Source organism: Euprymna scolopes, chromosome 40 (genome assembly GCF_053919585.1).
Source record: "Euprymna scolopes isolate OS-2025 chromosome 40, ASM5391958v1, whole genome shotgun sequence".
Classification (NCBI taxonomy): Eukaryota; Metazoa; Mollusca; class Cephalopoda; order Sepiida; family Sepiolidae; genus Euprymna; species Euprymna scolopes.
In genome coordinates, this window is record NC_136521.1 from 55,732,254 (window position 1) to 55,749,339 (window position 17,086).

A 17,086-nucleotide genomic window follows, 5' to 3' on the forward strand; every position below is an offset into this window, starting at 1 on the left:
CGAAGATAAGGCTTGAAGAGTGTACAGTAGTCAATTGGACAATATAGTAATCGTTAGTAATGGAAATTCAGTAAATTTGTTAGCTTTTACGACCAGGTAAAGCCAGACGCCCCCCGCTAATATCTACAAAATCTATAATGTTTTACAAATAAATTTTCATACGTGGTATTTGATGTTTCTAGAAAGAATTCTAACAAGAAAAATATCGAGTAAACCAGTGCCAACAGCAGATTCAGACGAGATGAATTAGTATCGTACACTTGATGTCCAGTTCATGTTAAACATTTATTTATGGTTAAAAAAAATATCTTGCACATTTAAAAAAATATGCATATAAGTATATACATGTATATGAATTCGATTCTGTAAGGACGAACAGTTGGCGGACATACGGGCACTCTTACCTGGCAGTTTCCTTTCGTTGGGAACTATACATCGAACAAAATGGGGGTTTGTGGAGCGAAGATGAGCCATCAACTTAAGGAGGCACTCCTACGGAAAACACACCATGCGTTTTTAGAGAGAGAGAAGTAGAGGTAATTAAAAAGAAACAAAAGAAAAAGAAGGAGGAAAGGATAAGGGAGAGAAAAAGGTAAAGAGAGAGAAAGAGAGATTAAAAAATAAAAATAAAAAACAAAAAACCAAACAAACACACACATCTACGATATCGGGCGGCAGAGAGAGAGAGAGAGAAAAAAAGAAATATGTTATCAGGAATTTTTTTTTAAAAGGAGGAAACATGGGTCAGGTTAGACGATAGGAAAAAAAAAGAAGAATTTTTTTTATTAAAAGAAAAAAGGCAAAACACAGACAAAAAATGTTGTTAGCGAATGAAAGAATCTATTTACTTCAGATTTTTTCGCTACCAATATATCAACAAAGTTTTGTACTATATATGCTCTGCACCTATAAAATAGATACATTGAGCTTAACTCGAAATTAACTGTGATTCAGTTTTTATCAGAAGTCTCAACCCGTTATAATGTTCCGGGATTTTAAATATTACATCTTCATAGTATAGAGAACGATAAAAAGTGAACCATGTGTATATTTTAGGCAGTTTTGTAACTCGGGTTTAACTCATTTTCCTCTTTAGTTCTCACATTCTATGAATGTTGTTTCTGGCAAAGAGAGAAGAATTGTTTTCTGTGTCGCATTCTATCAATCTAACACGTATCGTTGGCTTGAAGTGGTATTTTTTTTTTTTTTTTTTTTTTTTGCTTTTAACATCAAGTGGTTTCATAGAATGATTTCCATAAAAATAAGTTTGATTCTGACTAGCCATTTTTCATTTGTTATTGTTGAGTGTTGTTATTTACTATATACAAATGTACTGCGCTGCAGATTATTAAAAAAAATAATCCTGTTTGGCAGTGTGATAACTTATCTAGACATTCTTAAATAATCACCTTCAAATAAAATTCAGATACGGGGAATAACTGTTACCGAATAGTTCACGGTGAATAATTCTTGTTTTTTCGAACAAGAGTTATTCAACTTGAGCTTGTTAAGAGACCAGTACAATTTAAAGGAATAAATAAGTAATATATATGTTACTGGTGAATTAAGTATAGTTGGTCGACCCGGTCTCTTTACACCGTGTTAATGTTTTTATTCTATGTTTCTAATTCAGAATTTGTCATCTCGCCGGTCGATGAACTATTTCGTGGGCTGTTAAACCAGCTAGAACATAAGCCCACTAAGGAGCGAAGTACTTTAGATGCGACTCTACCGGCGTGTACTTTTGTAAGGAAAAACAACTTTTGCAAGGAAAAAGCAGATGTATTATTCTTTCAAACGATAACAAACTTAAGATTCATCGGCGCCATTTTGTTTGTCTGTCCGAACTGAAGAAAAAGGTCATTAAAAGAAAAGAAATGATTATAAGGAAGAAAAAACACAGCAAAATATCAGTAAAATAGAAAAGGTGAAAAAAGGTGAATTAAGATACTTATGGTTATAGAAATATAGAAATGTTAGTTTCGTTCTTTCTACAACACACCAGCAGACTACGTGTTTTGTATATATTATAAATATACGTTATGTGTGTGTGTGTGTTTGTGTGTGTGTGTGTGTGATAGCTATTTTTTATAAAAGGGAACAAATATTAGTGAATTAATATTATAATAATACTAATATATAAACTATATATTATTATAATATAATATATATAATATTATATAAGAACTGGCATTATAATTATATAATGATTATATATATATATATATATTATTATTATTATTATAATTATTATTAGTTTTTGTATCTACATAACATTTATGTATCTATTTTCAGTATTCACTTCGACAGTGCTCGGTGTCTAAGTAGAGCTAGGTATAAGGTTTTGAAAATATATTTATAAAACTTTATATATATATATATATAACAGCAATAGTTGATTAGCCTTAGACACCAGTTTTTTTTTTTCCAATTTATAAATTGTTGTAAATTCAGCTTATTCGGCGAATTTAATAGTTATTGTTTTACAATCAATTAAAAGGCTAATATATATATATATATATATATATATATATATATATATATATATATATATATATATATATATATATATATATCACTGACTGACTGACGTAAAGATCATTTAAAATTAAAATGTTTAAATTCAACGTTATTTCACGCGGTTAATGGTAGCCGAATGGATACGGTTTTGCTAATCGAGCCAGATATAGCTTGTGTTGCCGAGTTCGAATCTGTCGACTGGTGTTAATCGTGACACCCTGCACTGAAGATTCCTAAAAGGATGAAATATATGTATATGCGTGTATATATATAGGTATATATATGCATGTGTGTGTATTTAGCCAGTATTTTGATTCAAGCAAACCATATTAAAAATAACAATTATTTTTTTTTTATTTTTTCGCATGATATTTTTGTGTGCTGAAATTCATCATCCATTTAATGTTCCCGATTTTTTTTTGTGTCAAATTTTCCAAAAAAATGTATTTCGCCTGTCTTTTGTTTTGTTTTTTGTTGTTTAAGTGCAAGCAATATAATCCTAAGACATCCTTATTAAATCTCTGCTACAGGTCATGCACAATCAAGAAGAAAAGTATTATTTTTAAAAAAAAAAAAAAAAAGGGAAGAAAGATTTTCTGTGAAGGGGGTCAAACCATCCATTTTTTTTTTTTTTTTTTTGGTCTTGCAGGTATTACCAACCGATCGATGCCGGTCAGAATCAGAATAAGAGGAAGATGTAGGGAAGTCACTTCACAGCACTCGCAATACTTTTCTGGCCAACAGCCAAAATATTTACCTGGAGTTTTAAGCTCGTTGGGGATGATACAGCGCACGAAATGAGGGTGAGTGCTGTACAAGTTTTTCATAAGCTTGTTCAAGGATTCCTAAAATCATAGAATAGCGACGACGTGTTGCACATTGTAAGAGAGTCTAATAAAAAATTCAGGGATAGTTTACCCCACAAGCATTTATTTATTAAAAAAGACAAGAGGCTTAATGTAGAATTGGTGATGTAGCAACTGGTGAGCAATGCACTTTCATCACAGGTAGACGATCCCCCCACTTGTGCGATCGCACTTCTGGCCATAACACCATATTGCATTATATAAAAAGACTAGAAGGGAGGTTGTGGGTTCAATAAGTGGTGTAGAGACAGGTGGAAAAGGCACTTCGACCACGGGCAGACGAGCCACCACGTACGATTGCCCTCTTGCATATAAAACTATATTATATTATATAAAATAAAGAGCAGGACAGCTCAGGGTTGAATTGGTTGTGTAGGTACTGGTGGATGAGGCACTTCAACCACGTCAACACTTGTGCGATCGTCTTACTCCAAATAACTATAAATGTTAGGCGTTATGTAACAAAAAAAGGTCTCGTTTCATAAATAGATGCTTGTGAGGTATATTGTCCTTAGTTAAAGCTCCCAAGGAGTCGGGTAGCCACACTCATAGAAACAGCAAAAATTATACATATATAAATATATAGCATGCAAAAAAAAATATAGGCATACAAAATACGTACATATTTATATATATATATATATATATATATATATTAAGACATTTTATGGCATAAATGAAAAAATAGGGTGAATATTAATAAGCATCTCTTGATGTGATGCAGAAAAGTGTAAAATATGATTCAAAATAGTTATATTCTCTGTATAACAATCATATAAATGTTTCTTTGGATTTGTAATTTCAAAGTCATTGGAGAGAAACCGATGAATTGAGTTTGCAAGGAAACCATTGGTATGATTGTGGTAATTACTATTTAATTGTGTGTATATATATATATATATATATATATATATATATATATATATATATATATGATTACTTTTAATAATGATTTTTGGAACCACGTGCGTAACTCGATTAAACATGTTTTTAATCTATTGTATTGTGGACTAAGTCACCGCTGGGGTAACAGGTAAAACTTCCTCCCGGTGCAAGGAAGTGGGTCTCCGACTAGAGCAGACAATCAATCAATTTGATTGTAAACGTCGGACCTCCCTGCTCGCATATAATATGTCTATAATATAAAATTTGTGTATGATTTATAAAAATATATAAGATAACGGTATCATATATATGTATATATATATAATGATATATTTATAATATATACACAATATGTATCTACATATATAACATATATATGATATATACATAATATATATACAATATGTATATGCATATATAATATATATTATAATACATATAAATAATATGATATATACATAATATAAGATATATGTATTTAATATATTATATTATATAATATGTATATACATATATATCGTATATAATATGTATATACATATATACCGTATGTAATATGTATATACATATATACCGTATATAATATGTATATACATATATAGATTAAATATATGTATATAATAATTATAATATATAATATATATATATGCATGTATATGTTAGCTTAGTTGCTCATGTATTGAGCAGTGTTGAAATAATATGTATATATACTTGAAATAATAATTATATATATATATATATATATATAATTATATATAGTGTGTTCTATTTATATATATCTGAAGTATTCAATACTAAAATGTTGGTAAGTAAGATATTTTCTTTTAATGTTAAAAATACTTGTTTACATTTCATTCCCGTGAATTAAAAGAAAAACATCAAACGCAGTTTGTTTGCTGAGATAGTTTTTCGTTGTTATGATCGTCCACGTGTGATATTAAAAATAAGCCCCGTATTATTTATCTTGTGCTTACCTTTCTAAGCATTTCAATCATTGAATTAGTATATTACAATGGCTTATTTTGCCAAGTCGAAATTGAAAAGAAAAACAATGAAAGAGTAAAAGAAAGTGCGTGAAAGAAGAAAAAAATGAATGAAATTAAATACGAAACAGATAGAAATAGTTAATAAAACACTGAAAAATAAGATTTATTATATAATCATAAATAGTCATAATAATAATAACACCAGCAATAATTGTAATATAAGCGATAATAATAACTGACATATCAATAATAATAAACAGAAAACTATTCAACCTGACAGTTCTACTACTCCAAATATTACTAGCACTGCTGTTAGGGTAGTGCTTATTGAAGTTGTAAAGTACATCGTTCACATGAATCGATAGTTGTGAGCCTAAGATCATTAAAGATGTCCGTACTTATGCAGTTATGTTACTGTGCTATTAAAAAAATAATATTTTCAAGTTAAATACAAGTTTTACGATATTTTGTTTTGTTTTATCATTAAATTGTTGGGTGAAAGTACAGAATAGTTACAAAACACCCTCTCCATGTTAAGAATAGCTTTCTAAATGATAACGTTATTTTAGCACGGTAACATTCGTGTATAAGTACCAAGATTTCGACACTTGCAACGTCAACCACCTTTTACACGGGCGACCGAGCTGATACTAATCAAATAGTAACCTGTGATCCTAGTGCTAGCTATTACAATGTGCAATATCCAAGCGAAATTTGACGCATTCAGAATATTTCAGCAAGCGTATTAGTTACATCATATATTGTCCAAAATAATAATATATATTTGTAAATTAACAAAACACACTTGATTCCTAATGAAAACTACCAGTCACTGGTAGTGTAGATTGTCTATTAATGCAATTCAGATAATTCGTCCTCGTATCAGTGAGGGATACCGATACACGGAAAAGCCGTCGAGAGGAAGGCCCTGAAACGGTGCATATTCTCTCCTGATAACCGACATTAACTGGAAGCCGAAATGGGTTACTTCACGAGTGAAAACAGCTAAAAACAAAACAAACACATGATTGCATACAAGTCTACAAGGTAAGCTGTTTTTTTTTATGTTTTTTTTAAAGGTCACTATCCGAGAATCTTATTACATGGCTCGGCAAACCGTATGTATAATAAACTAGTGTAGCATTTTTATGTTATACTAGCATTTCAGTCCGGCGTTGCCCGGGTGTTTGGAGGTGTATGTTGAAAAACTGTCAGTTTTTTTAAACTTTGACCTCTATTATGACCCCTTAACATTTATTATTTTGGGCTCAAATCAAGTTATTCAGTTAGATCCATGTCCAAGGAACCTATATCTAAAATTTCAAAGTGTTTAGACCCAAAATTCTCGGAAGGGTTTGGTAGAGTTCTCAAAGGTCAAATCATTGAACGTTAACCCCTTAACAGCCAAACTTCTGGCCGAAAACCGATCACAAAGATTTTCCAAAAATTCAGTACTCTGTATATCAAATTTCGAGTCTGTAGACTTAAAATTGCAGAGTTATTGCGAAGGGAAATGTACACAGACACACAGATACACATTCACTTTATATATATATATATATATATATATATATATATATATATATATATATATATATATATATATATATATATATCCACCAGTCGTAATGTCTTGAATTGGGGTTGGCATGCTAGAAAATATTTGATGTTTAATTAACAGCATTCGACTATAAACGCGTGTCCAGAAAAGTCTATGTATAATGAATAAGTTGTATACCAACCTTGTGGACAGAAGAGATGGTTTGGAAGGCAGCGGACTTTCCCTTCTTCTTTTTACCACCAGGGTTTGGATCCTCTGCAGGGAGAAAAAAAGAGAAGAAAAAATATAGTCAATGCGGCATATATAATATCTAAAAAAGTAAAACGTGAAAAGAAAGGAAGAAGAAGAAGAAGAAAAAAGAGGGAGACAGGAATGGTTGTTTTGTTTTACGGCATATCAATCCTTTTCAGGTTATTTAATGCTTAATCCAGTAATTTTAGAAAAATAGATTTTATGCTTAGAGTCCTTTATATCCTTAAATATTTATTGATCGTGTTTGGTTTGATTGTTTTGTAGAGGAAAACTATTTTTTCTGATTTTAGATTTACAGAACATGGTTGAGTTTTGCAAAGGGAAAGTGGAAAACAATAATATCAGTGTTCGCTGCGTCTAAGGGAAGAGATGGAATTCTTCAAAGAAATCATGTCCGAAATTATCATAATTCTGTAAAAAAAAGTCATCAGATTTATTTCCATAATGAGACGTTTTCTAACATTTCCCTTTCTGCCTTCTATACCGATTTATACGGTTTTTAATTTTAGTTTGAGACATTTTTTTTAAGTTCACCCATTGGAACATTATTTTATATAAATATTTATTCGAACACTAAAGGAAGATTGCACAGAAGAAGTGGGATAGTACAGAAATGAGTAATACATACCGGGGGGTGTGAACAACATCTTGACGATGGGTTCCTTGGAATTTTGCAACAGTTCGACGACGTTTTCATTGATTGGATCCTTATTTTTGTCCAACCAACCTGCAATGCTGTAAGACACCTGCAAGAAACAAAAAACATGGTTCAGTGAGTTAGGACACAGACAGACATGCCGAAAAAAAATAAAGACTTTATAAAGGGGCCCAGACAATTACACAGTATTAATCTGTATTAATCTTCAGAAAATAATATAACATGTATTAAATAACCTCTTTGGTTTATTTTCAGCAATCTCATCATTCTCGCTTCCCTTATTTTGTCCAGTGTCCTCATCGCATAAGCGATGTTTCTGACGAAGAGGGGAAAGATTGCTGTTTTCTGGGTTGAAATACTACTTTGATGAAGAGGTTTTATCTCGAAAGATATTAGAGTATATCGCCTTTATTAATCTTAAAAGCATGTATTAATAACATATTGTTTATATAGTTATCAGAATAGAAGAATGTTGGGATTGGATAATAAGGACAAAAAATCGGTAAATGATACTTACACTGCCAGCATAATGGTGCAAAGCGAAGTGAGCCTCAACGCAACCTGGCTTGGGTGGTTTAGGTTTGCCAAACATTGGGTTCTTGCCAAGATGGTTGTCGTACAATTTGTTCTTGAAGGAAGTATCGGTAGCTTTGGGGAACATGCACTCCTCTTCAAGGATGGACAAGATACCCATGGGCTGTGATTTTGAAAAGTTGAAAAATAAAGAAAATAAAGATAGAATTTGTAATATAAATTTAAATAGGACATTTTGAATATTTACATAATATGTATTTCTTATTTTCTTATTAAGATAGTCAACTGTTTATTAATACACGTTATTTAAAGCACACATATATATAGAGATACCTAAAATATCATACAATCTTGAGCATTATTTCCGAATTAAATTAAATTATTTAAACGTTCTACATCAGTTTTTAACTTATGTAATATACAAGAAGTATAAACAAATATGGTATTAAAACAAAATGTTTCCTTTTTGTTTGCCGCTAATTTTATCTTAGCTTAAATCCGTTTTATCTTACATTTTAGGTTGGCTCAAATCTATTTGATCTTATATTTTATGTTGGCTCAAATCTATTTGATCTTATATTGTAGGTTGGCTCAAATCCATTTGATCCAAATATCTCCAATAAAGTCTTTTTATAATCTTATGTATTCTTACAAGAATAAGTTGAAATTATAGATCCTTAAGAGAGATGTTTTCTTTTTTGCACAAATTAAATTTACTGTCGTAATATGCGGACTATTTGTAAGTATACCTAACATATATAAATGTAAAATAAAATTACCTTCTCGATCAACTCAATACAAGCTTGGAGATCAAGACCGAAATCGATGAATTCCCAAACAATGCCTTCCTTCTTGTACTCTTCTTGCTCAAGTACGAACATGTGATGGTTGAAGAATTGCTGCAACCTCTCGTTAGTGTAGTTAATACACAACTGTTCGAAGCTGTTGAACTATAGAGGAGAAAGAAGCAGAAGAAACACGTCAAAGATTTGTATACAAAAAGAAACACACCAAAATAAAGATATTAAATACTTAATCATTTGTTCTTTACTTTGATTATCACAAGCATTTTTTATATAATTGCTTTAATTATTATATGAAAAGAGAGGAAGAAAGCTTTACTGGGTGTAATTGTAACATTTTTATATAATCGTTTTAATGAGTAAAAAAATAGAGAGAAAGAGAACTTTACTGGTTATGATGGTAACGTTTTAATAGAATATATGAAAAGAGAAGGGCAGAGAGGTTTACTGGGTATAATAGTTTTAATGCATAAAAAGATTGAAAATTAGATTTACTTAATATAACTGTAGCATTTTAATATAATAGTTTTAATTAATATATAAAGAGAGAAAGAGAGCTTTACTAAACACAATTGTAGCCTTAGATACCAATAAGGTTATGAAGGGAGAATATAAGTTTTATTTCAATTAATCAGATTAAAGCTCTCAATTAACTCATCCATCGTTAGGTTCGGAATTAAAAAATGTGCATTATTTTTTTTTTTCAATTTTATAAAGAACTTTCAAGCATCGAAGAAGAAAAGAAATGAAAGACTTACGTCGAAGATCTCAAAACCGGCAATATCCAATACACCGATGAAGAATTGCCTTTTGGCTTTGGTATCAAGAGTGGTGTTGACCCTCTTGACCAGCCAGTTAAACATACGATCGTAAAGGGACTTGGACAAAGCAGCGATGGAGTTTGTGACCTGTAAAGGAAGGTGAGACGTGAATTTAACAATAAGAACATTAAGAAAATAACTGTATATATTATATTAATCCTATGAAAGTTTGATCTGTCAGCGTAAATGCTATTTAGGTGCAACTTTTAAAATCCAGACAATATAATTTCAGAAGGTGTGCGAAGTTATGCACATTGACTTAGGAAATTCTCTCTACAGCCTCATCAAACTAATATCGTGTTATATGAAAAGTAATTTATTTTGTTTTAACTATTGGAAAACCATCAAGAATCTTTATAAAAATTTTAAGGTGACTATTTCAGAATTTCTACATACTAAGAAAACACCAGATCAAATTAAATATGTATTTGTTAATAGATGGTAACAAGTTACTTATTTTATTGCAAATAACATGGTACAACAATAACAAATGAAATTTGACAAGTAAGAATCAAAGTTTGATTCATCAGCTTAAATTTTATTTAGGTCAAACTTTTAAAATATGGTCAATATGATTTGATATATTAGATTAATAAAAGAATATTTACCTGATCCTTGTTACGGCCCTGGGTGACGTACTCAGTACCGACCTTGATCTTGGGTTTCAACAAACATTTCAACAAGTCACCAGCGTTGACGCCCAACAAGAAAGCGACCTTCTCAGCCTCTGTAAGTTGAGAAAGAAAACAAATGGTTGTAATGTACACATTCAAGATGGAGGATAATCGCGATTAATATCAATTCTTTCGTTATTCATTTAAACAATTACTTTCAACAAAAATTAGCGGGCTTGCTAATGAGATTTTTACGTCTCGTTTGGATTAAGAACACAACTAGATTTTCCAACCGAAGACGAGTAAAACGAATTCCTCCAACAGAACAGAAAAAAGATATTCTGGACATAAGGTTTAGTAGCAGTATATGTTGATTTTAAAGGGATGTAAAAGTGCGGCAAACGTTAAGGAGAACTAGAAGAATGCTCATCCGAAGATTTGCACCACTTTTACGTCTTTCTGACAAATATTAAAATCAACGTATAATATAATTAAGCTTTAAGTCTAGAATTGGTTTTTGCAATTTTCATCAGAACCCGTTACAAGATTTTTAAGCTAAAAATAAGCTAAATCTAATTATTACGGTATTGCTTGGCGATTAAGTTATCAATTAAGTGAAATTTGTTATAAAACTGTTAACTATTTTGTAAATCTGTATTTGTGTTTACATCTCTATTTATAACATAAATTTATATTTTGTATTTTTATTGATACTATTTATTATAGTGTTGATTTAATTTCATCAGAATCCATTACAAGATTTTTAAGCTAAAAAAAAAGCTAAATCTAATTATTACGGTATTGCTTGGCGATTAAATTATTAATTAAGCGAAATTTGCTATAAAACTATTACTTATTCTGTAAATCTGTATTTGTGTTTAAATTTCTATTTATAAATTTACGTTTTGTCGGATTTGTTATAATTTTATTTTAATTAAATTTTATTTGTTTTGTTTTCTTAATGAGTGAGATACAAGTAAGAAGCAAAGGTTACACAAGTGCTTACCGGCTGTTCCATCAGCTTCAGCCTGTTCACCCCTCTGTTTCCATTTCATCTCACCCAAGTGGAGAATGCAACCAGTGCATTTGTACATGGACAATTTCTCATCGTCAGAGAATCCCAAAACATCGTAGGCGGTCTAGATGGAGAAATAAAGAGGAATCAAATAATGTATAAAGCCCGTAAAAATAACAACAAGGAAAAGAAACAAAGAATACAAAATATACAATTTAGTGCGAAGTCTGTACATACTAGCTAAGTCTACATTTTTAGCCAGGCTTCTCTCACAGTTATCAACAGCATAAAAAATAAATCAGGCTGATACCTCCAAAGTAGAATCATCCATATCGAGGAAGCCAGATTTTTTGGGGGAGGGGGGAGTTAAAGAATTGAGTAGACATGTTACTTGAAATCAAAGACTTGATTTAATTCAATTGTATGAGAGATGCAGACAATTTTTCTTATCTCAGTATCTCAGTAGTTACAAAAGATAAATGCATTTTTCTTTGGTTTAAACGTATGTTTCCGGAATAAAGAATTATTTTTGTACTAGTTAGTGTATATATATATATATATATATATATATATATATATATATATATATATATATATATACATGTGTGTAGCTTATTTTCTATAGACAGTTTATTTTACTCTATCTTTTATATATATATATATATATATATATATATATATATGAGAGAAAAATATTTTTTTAGAAAATAAGCTATATATATATATATATATATATATATATATATATATATATATATATATCTGCGGAATTATATTCCACTTTTTGTTTATATCAATTATTTTAATTTATGAAACTAAATGTAATTACAGTGCATATAACAAATAAATGACAAAAGTCTATATTCCAAATTTCAATATGTTGACCATCTTACAATTTATTCCTTTAAGTATGTTAACATGTACAATTCTCATATATAAAGGAGAAGGGTAATTTGTTATGTATATTTATGTAGTTTTTTATTGATGGTAATTATTGTGGTATTTATGAGGAAAACTTTTGAGGTTTGGTTCTTTTGGGTAGAATTTTTAATGTTTTCGAAATGTAAAACGAAGCCTGGTTTTGTATTGAACTTAGGATATTTCTCATTTGAAAAATAGATTTCTATGTTCGAGTAAGAACAGCATTCAATATTAGTATGCAACTAGTTATGCAAAGATGTATACTTAGTATATACTTACATCGGTGAGAATCATCTCAGCCTCATCGTCCATACCATCGACGGTAAGGGTACCCTGGTTGATGAATCCATACAGACCAGGATCAGGGACGGCAAGAATTTTTTCTGTAAGAATAACATTATATATATATCGATAAAAACAAAATAAAAAAACATTTATAAAGCAAAAAAAAAAAAAAAACAAACAAACACGGCATATTAAGACTTTTAACGAATTGATGGATTCATTCCTAACCGTATATTTATGTATTTTTTATTTCTTTTAACGCTGACACAAAATTATTGACTGGAATATAAATAGACAAATAAATAATGCTGATATTAAAGTCGGAAACATATTTAGGTAGGATCTCGTCTGGTGAATAAATAGAACTGTGAGATAAAGCAGAAGAGTGAATTGGCCGGTACTCACCGATCAGTTCAGGGAAAGCAGGTGAGAGGAGTTGGTAGAAGATGTGGTAGTTCCTCTCAGCGGACTGCTGGAAGGTGACACGAGATTTCTCCAACAGATCTGGAAAATGACGCGAAAATAACAATTTACAAACGAAGAATAGTGAGAACAGTGTTGGAGAATTTTATGTTTTAACGTAATATATTGAAGCACATCATGAGTTGCCAGTATTCAATTTCTAATATAATATAGATTATTCCTAATAGAAAGTATTCCTAATAGAAAGTATTTCTAATAGAAAATAGAGCCTTATAAACATAGAATTGTCTGTGTTTAAGCCGGGTATTTCCTTAACATGAGATTGAAAAACATTTGTATATGTTTCGCCATTTTCAGAGCGGTAATGTAGTTAAGCTATAGTAAAAATGTTAAACAGAATAATTTTAATATATTTTATTACATAAATAGATAGAGAAATAGATACAAAAAGAGAAATAATCCACGCATATATAATATACTATATCCATGTTAATTCATATACATAAGCACCGTCGTATCTTCCCTCTGCCATATCAAAATATATTATATTACCTCAATATCAATTCATATAGTTAAGCATAGTCGTAAGTACCCATGGCTATATCAAAATATATTATAATATATTATATTTATGTTAAATCATATAGTTAGCACAATCGTAGAACCCATTGTCATATCCAAATTTGTGGTTTTATTTATATCTAGATAAAAAAGGCAGATAGACAAAGAGATAGAAAAATTGAGAAAAAGAAATATACAAATATACAAATATAGAATTTAAAAAAAAGGTTTAACTTACAGGTCTCAATATCAGCACCAGCGATTTTACCTTGTGTACCAAAGTGGATACGGATGAATTTACCCTGGAGTGAAGTAAAGCATAACGTGAAGATCGGGCATGCGAATAATGCTTAACAAAAAAATCTGACCTAACACTGATCTGAGCCTCAACATTTAAAGAACCTTTCGGCGCCATGTTTGATATGGACGATAGTTTAAATGGCATTTTTTCTCGTCTTAAAATTAAAAATTTTTTTAATACTTTTATTTCCAGAAAAAAGTTATTTTTACAGTTATTTTATTTATATTTTTTACAGTCTCTTTATATGAATTTCTCAAATATAATATAATCACACAGAAATGTGTTTACTGATATGAACCTTAAAATTATATTTATATAAGTTTTTGGTACTAATACTGATCGCGTCTTTCCGTCGAGCACCGGAAAGGATCAGAAATAAATGGTAACACAGTTATTTAAAATTATTTAATATTTTTTGAGGCAAAAAAATAATTGAGAGACGAGCAACATATAAGAATTTTTTTTAAATACGTTAATAAAAATACATTTATTTGAAAGTAATTATTTAAAAAATTTTAAAGTAAAAGTTAATTTATATGAATTTCATTTAAAAATAATTGGAAATGCTTTATTTTGGAAACTGTCCTGAGAGGGACTTACTATTTATTAATGATTTTTTTTTTTAATTATCATTTTTTTTTGTTAAGAAGACAAATGAAGAATATATTTGAATCAAGACGATTTACATAAGAATAGTTTATAGATTTAAAACAAAATTATGTCACTATAAACAAAGTGGTTGGAGCATAAGTAAGGATTATATGAAAGAAATCCAAATAATAACTTTTTATCTGCGATCATATTACAAATCAAACAAGAATAATTAATTTCAAAGTTAAATAAAAATCTTAGAAACTATTTTAATCTAATATATATGTTTTATTTTGTTAATTAAAAAAGAAATGTTATTTTAAAAATAGTTTTCGGTCCTTTCTTTTATTTAACAGTTAATCTCCAACGCATTTTGTTCATATAGTATCTTCATCGGGAACTTTTTTATTTAATGTTCATAACTGCCTGCCTGCATCAGACGGACATATTCATGGTTATATGAGATTATAACACATTAGTAATAGGTTTATATTATAGTATTATTGATTATTATTAATTATTATTATTACTATATCAATGATTATTAGAGAAAGTTAGTAGTATATTGTTTGTGTTTTTGTTGATGTTAAAGTGGTATTTTTTATTGTTGAGTTGCAAAGGTTTGTTAATCGAGGAGTATTTTGTTTTTTTTTTAGGTGATTTTGTCGTTATTTAAAAAAAAAAAACGGACGGATAAAACTCACAAATATATTAATATAGGGTTGGTGATGATGACAATTTAGTTAAAACAAATAAAAGGTTTGAGGAAGGGTAGTTTACAATGACGCGTGTTTATAGACCGTTTATCGCTGAAGAGTCGGCGTGGAACGACACTTTTCCAAAAAGAAAAAACAAAATGGCGATTTTATTTCGTGATTGTGATAGCCGCCATTTTAAATTTCTTCAGGAGTGCTCGTACATGCCAACAAAACGCGTAGAAACGTTGCAGTCTATATGCGATAGACATATCGCGCAAGGAGTTGCTATTTGTCTGTTAAAAGAGGAACACAAAATTAAAAAAATGAGGATCATATGACGTAAGGAAAACACGCGAATAAAATAGATGTTATTAATTATCGGTTAAGATATCGAAAGGTTTACAATATATGCAAACATATTACCACAAAATGTGTTAGAATATGTTAGAAAGTCGCTGTGAATTAGTTATTTGAAATATTAATTACATAGGAACCATATATATAATCAGTTTTTAAACCGATAGTTAAGATAATAAAAAAAAACAATAATTGATTTTTTATGTTTGTTTTCAAGATGGCTGCCGACCATTAAGTATAAATAGTGCAGTACAATTTTGAAAAATTACTGATATATTATGGTTTCTACACGAACTTTATAAAAACCACGAATTCACAGATACTCATTTTAATGTATCTTAGAAAATAAACTATACCCATTCTTTATATAGATCGAGATTTCATTGAGCAACCCATCTGCTTAAGATAACGTTTATGTATATAGTATGAATATATACAAATAGGTCTTGGTTCAAAAGTCTACAGAGAGTCCAATTAAATTATAGATCTCACTTTATAAGTTTCCGTAAAAAATTGTTCATGAAAGTTTCTTCGTAGCCTGTCTCAAGAAATGTAAGTTTTTCACGTCTTTTGGTGTTCTATAGTCAAAGAATTTTTTTTATGGAAGCTTATAACACAAGATTTATAATTCAATTGGACTCTTTACTAATGACTTTTCAACCCTGATCTATTTCGGTTTATTCACATCAACATTACAGATTTACACAGGTTATATCTTATAATAAAGCCAGTATTAAAAAATCGAGACAAAATAAATCTTTAAATTCTTTTTTTTTTACGCGTTTCGAGCTGTGTGTACTTTAGAACATGTTTTATTGTCATGTCAGGAAGCAACCTTTACGTCTTCCAACAAAAAGGAGTCGGCCTTTATTGTTTCTTTGATGCTGTTTTTTCATAGCAAGATTCGAGGATCATGAAGGTATATCGTAAGCTTAACTCCTCGGTTGATGACCCAAAGAATAATGTCCACACGAAAAACAAATAACAACCGGTTATCTTTGAGATTCTGTGTTATTGCGGACAAATGTGACATCACAAAATCTTCATGCTCGTTATTTTTATGACAATCGCTCCAGACAAAACATGAGGCCACTTGATGCAAGGAGCTAAATTATACTGAATAAAGATGCTGGGTTCATTGCATGGACCAATTCGAAAGACGTAAATTTCGCTTCCCAAGATGTCAACGAGAAAAGGTCACTTTTTGAAATGTTCACAGCACAGAACGATACGCGATACAAATTCTTTTTTTTTTTTTTTCAGACATGTTTCGTTGTATAAGATTAACATGAAACTCTTTTTTGTTCTGTAGCTTTTCGTGTGCTCTTACAGGTACTGGTTCGTATCTGATCGTTTACAATTGATGTTACAGTGTTTTGTTTTTCTTCCAGTTCGCCAGAAGCTTCACGAGCCATTATCAGTCAATTATGGGTT

At 29.9% G+C, this 17,086-nt stretch overlaps 1 protein-coding gene across 32 annotated transcripts in view; it reads right to left on the reverse strand.

Moving 5' to 3' along the window:
* Nucleotides 1-17,086, reverse strand: part of LOC145265579 (uncharacterized) — a 101,482-nt gene that overhangs the window by 46,237 nt on the left and 38,159 nt on the right. For all 32 annotated transcript variants that reach the window (XR_013864678.1, XM_080121569.1, XM_080121577.1 and 29 more), the window contains exons 8-18: nucleotides 13,944-14,007; nucleotides 13,127-13,225; nucleotides 12,716-12,819; nucleotides 11,507-11,639; nucleotides 10,495-10,613; nucleotides 9,824-9,973; nucleotides 9,042-9,212; nucleotides 8,246-8,425; nucleotides 7,699-7,816; nucleotides 7,000-7,073; nucleotides 3,278-3,365 (exon numbers count right to left, since the gene is read on the reverse strand). Coding sequence is in view for 31 of the 32 variants with exons in the window: in XM_080121569.1 (XP_079977695.1) it covers nucleotides 3,278-3,365; nucleotides 7,000-7,073; nucleotides 7,699-7,816; nucleotides 8,246-8,425; nucleotides 9,042-9,212; nucleotides 9,824-9,973; nucleotides 10,495-10,613; nucleotides 11,507-11,639; nucleotides 12,716-12,819; nucleotides 13,127-13,225; nucleotides 13,944-14,007 (1,300 nt within the window). In the remaining variant the exon portion in view is untranslated. The remainder of the gene's footprint in view (nucleotides 1-3,277; nucleotides 3,366-6,999; nucleotides 7,074-7,698; nucleotides 7,817-8,245; nucleotides 8,426-9,041; nucleotides 9,213-9,823; nucleotides 9,974-10,494; nucleotides 10,614-11,506; nucleotides 11,640-12,715; nucleotides 12,820-13,126; nucleotides 13,226-13,943; nucleotides 14,008-17,086) is intronic.